The sequence below is a fragment of the Belonocnema kinseyi genome, chromosome 3 (genome assembly GCF_010883055.1).
Source record: "Belonocnema kinseyi isolate 2016_QV_RU_SX_M_011 chromosome 3, B_treatae_v1, whole genome shotgun sequence".
Classification (NCBI taxonomy): domain Eukaryota; kingdom Metazoa; phylum Arthropoda; class Insecta; order Hymenoptera; family Cynipidae; genus Belonocnema; species Belonocnema kinseyi.
Window position 1 is genome coordinate 35,553,730 of NC_046659.1, and position 2,634 is coordinate 35,556,363.

Sequence of the window (2,634 nt, forward strand, 5' to 3'; positions counted from 1 at the left end):
GAACCGTGCGATTAATGACAAAGAAGCGGCGGCAATTGTATTCGGGTTTAAAAAATTTTACAGTTTTGTATTCGGTCGAAAAGTAATTCTGCGCACAGATCACAAACCGCTAGAATTTATTTTCAGTCCGAAAAAAGGCATTCCGCAGACGGTAGCTTCAAGACTGCAGCGGTGGGCGATTTTTTTTGTCAGGATTCGATTACGAGATCGAATGGATAAAATCGAGCGAAAACGCTAATTGCGACGCGTTGTCGAGACATCCAATTGAGGACACGACCGAAGTATTCGGGAATACGTATTCGCAGCTTCACTGTATAATAGACGAAGCAAAAGTAGTCGATTACGAGACGGTGGTAAAAGAAACGAAAAGAGACGCAGTACTATCGCGCATAATGAAATTTTGCATTTTCGGCTGGCCCAGAGACAGTAAAGACCTCTCAGAGATCGAAAAGAAGTTTTTTGCAAAGCAAAATGAGTTGTCAATCGAAGGAAATTGCCTGTTCTGGGGTTACCGAATGGTAATTCTGGAAAGTTTACGCGATAAGATCCTGAACGACCTTCACTTGTCTCACTTGGGGATCGTTAAGATGAAAGCAATGGCACGCTCGTACGTGTGGTGGCCAGGTATCGATGCGGACATCGAAGATATAGCTAACTTTTCTGATACATGCGCAGTGAATCGAAGGTCACCGCCACGCGCACCACTTACACCATGGCCATGGCCAGAAAGAGCGTGGCAAAGGGTTCATTGTGATTTTTTGGGCCCTTTCCAGGGAGACATGTATTTAGTAGTGCTGGACTCTTTCTCAAAGTGGCCAGAGGTCATTAATTTTAAGCACGATACCAGAGCGTGTAAATTAGTCCAGGTATTCGAAATGTTATTCGCGAGACACGGACTGTGCGAGCATTTAGTCTCGGATAATGGCAGACAGCTGGCAAACGCCGAGTTTCGCGAGTACCTACAAAAAAACGGAGTGAAACACAGTTTTTCGCCGCCATATCACCCGGCGACGAACGGGGCCGCGGAAAATTTCGTAGGAACGTTCAAGAACAAGGTGACAAAAATTATGAAAGGGGGGAAGAAGGTAGACACAGCGGTCTACCAATTTCTATTTGATTATCGTAGTGCTCCACACAGCACGACCGAAAAATCACCGGCGCAATTATTGTACGGACGCGAAATTAGAACACGATTCGACTTGCTACGTCCCAATCTACGGGTCAAAGTTGAAGAGAAACAGAACGCGCAAATCGCAAGCCGACCTCGCTCGCGTAAGGTTGATTTACAAGAAGGCGACTCGGTCTTGATAGACAATTATGGGAAGTTAGGCGGGAAGCGAATAAAAGGCGCGATCGCGAAAAAATTGTCACCGTCGACTTACCAAGTCCAGACCGAGTCAGGCATTGTAGCGAAGCGACATACAGATCAAATCGTGAAACCCTTGCGACGTTCCGAGCGCATCGCCCGTAGGAAACATATTTAAAACAAGGGGAGAATTGTAGTGTATGCACACTACTATGCTAGCGCTGTAAGACGCAAGGCGGGGAGAGCGAGCGCTCGTACGTGTGCGTACACATAGCGAGTGTATGAGTGTGCGGCTGCGAGCCGAATAATGTAGCGCTGGATGCCAGTCAGACCCCACGAGTGTTCATGTGTACAACACAATAAACAGAACCTATAATCGTATACCTACCGCTGTTATTTCCCTGTTCTCTCGAATCCCGCACCACGTAGAATACATACATAACAAAAGCTTTTTTTCTTATTTCTATAGTATTTCACTAGAAAACTTTCTTCGTAATTATAAACATTTTTATATATACAAACGTACCTTAGTCCTTTCAATATAACTTCATAAATCCTGAACACGATATCTCAATCCGTGTCGACGCAGTGGGGCAAAAAAAAATGAAAATCATTTCATTCTCCACACAAAAATTTTATGAATGAACTTATTCACGTGATCTTGACTTTATCGACGTTGAAAGTTTCTTTTTTTCTCCTCTAGAAATCGCTAAAAATGCTCCAAAAATAATAATAGGCTACGTTTGTGCAGATACTTATTTGTTAATTTGCAACGTACGTGCATATTTTATTGCATCCATTAATTTTTTTAAGGTTTAGACGATTTAGTCCAAAATTGGTGTAACGAGGAGCATGCCCTTAAAAGTTGAAAACAGATTATTTGAGTATTTTTCGAAATTGACACATGCCCACTGAAAGTTTCTATTTGGACGTCATATACGTTAAATCACGTAGAAAATGAAATAAGTAATATACGTGGTAATATTTGCGTAGAAAACTACGTATAATACGTATAATATTACAATATTTAATATTCCAAGTTTTTCTTTCACTCTTTTTTCAATAAAATTCTTTTTGTAATCTAAAACAAAACTTTTCCATGTCATTTGAAGACTTATAGTCCTTGCACCTACTCTTAATTACATCATTCTTTGTGTTTTTTCCTCTTGTGCAAGATAGATTTTTTTCTTTAAATTATTTTCTTAAGCGTTGGGAAAAGACCAAAAATAATTTACTTAAAACAACAATACTATTTTAAATATAATTTTTGTTGAGGATGACTCATTATTTCTTCATAATTAAAAAGGCGAAGCTAAGTTAAAGATTGT

At 40.4% G+C, this 2,634-nt stretch overlaps 1 protein-coding gene across 1 annotated transcript in view; it reads left to right on the forward strand.

Moving 5' to 3' along the window:
* LOC117169774 (uncharacterized protein K02A2.6-like) overlaps positions 1-1,484 on the forward strand; it is a 2,036-nt gene extending 552 nt beyond the window's left edge. Inside the window, exon 2 of the mRNA XM_033356281.1 lies at positions 156-1,484. Within this exon, the coding sequence (XP_033212172.1) occupies positions 156-1,484 (1,329 nt within the window). The remainder of the gene's footprint in view (positions 1-155) is intronic.
* The last annotated feature ends 1,150 nt before the right edge of the window (positions 1,485-2,634 follow it).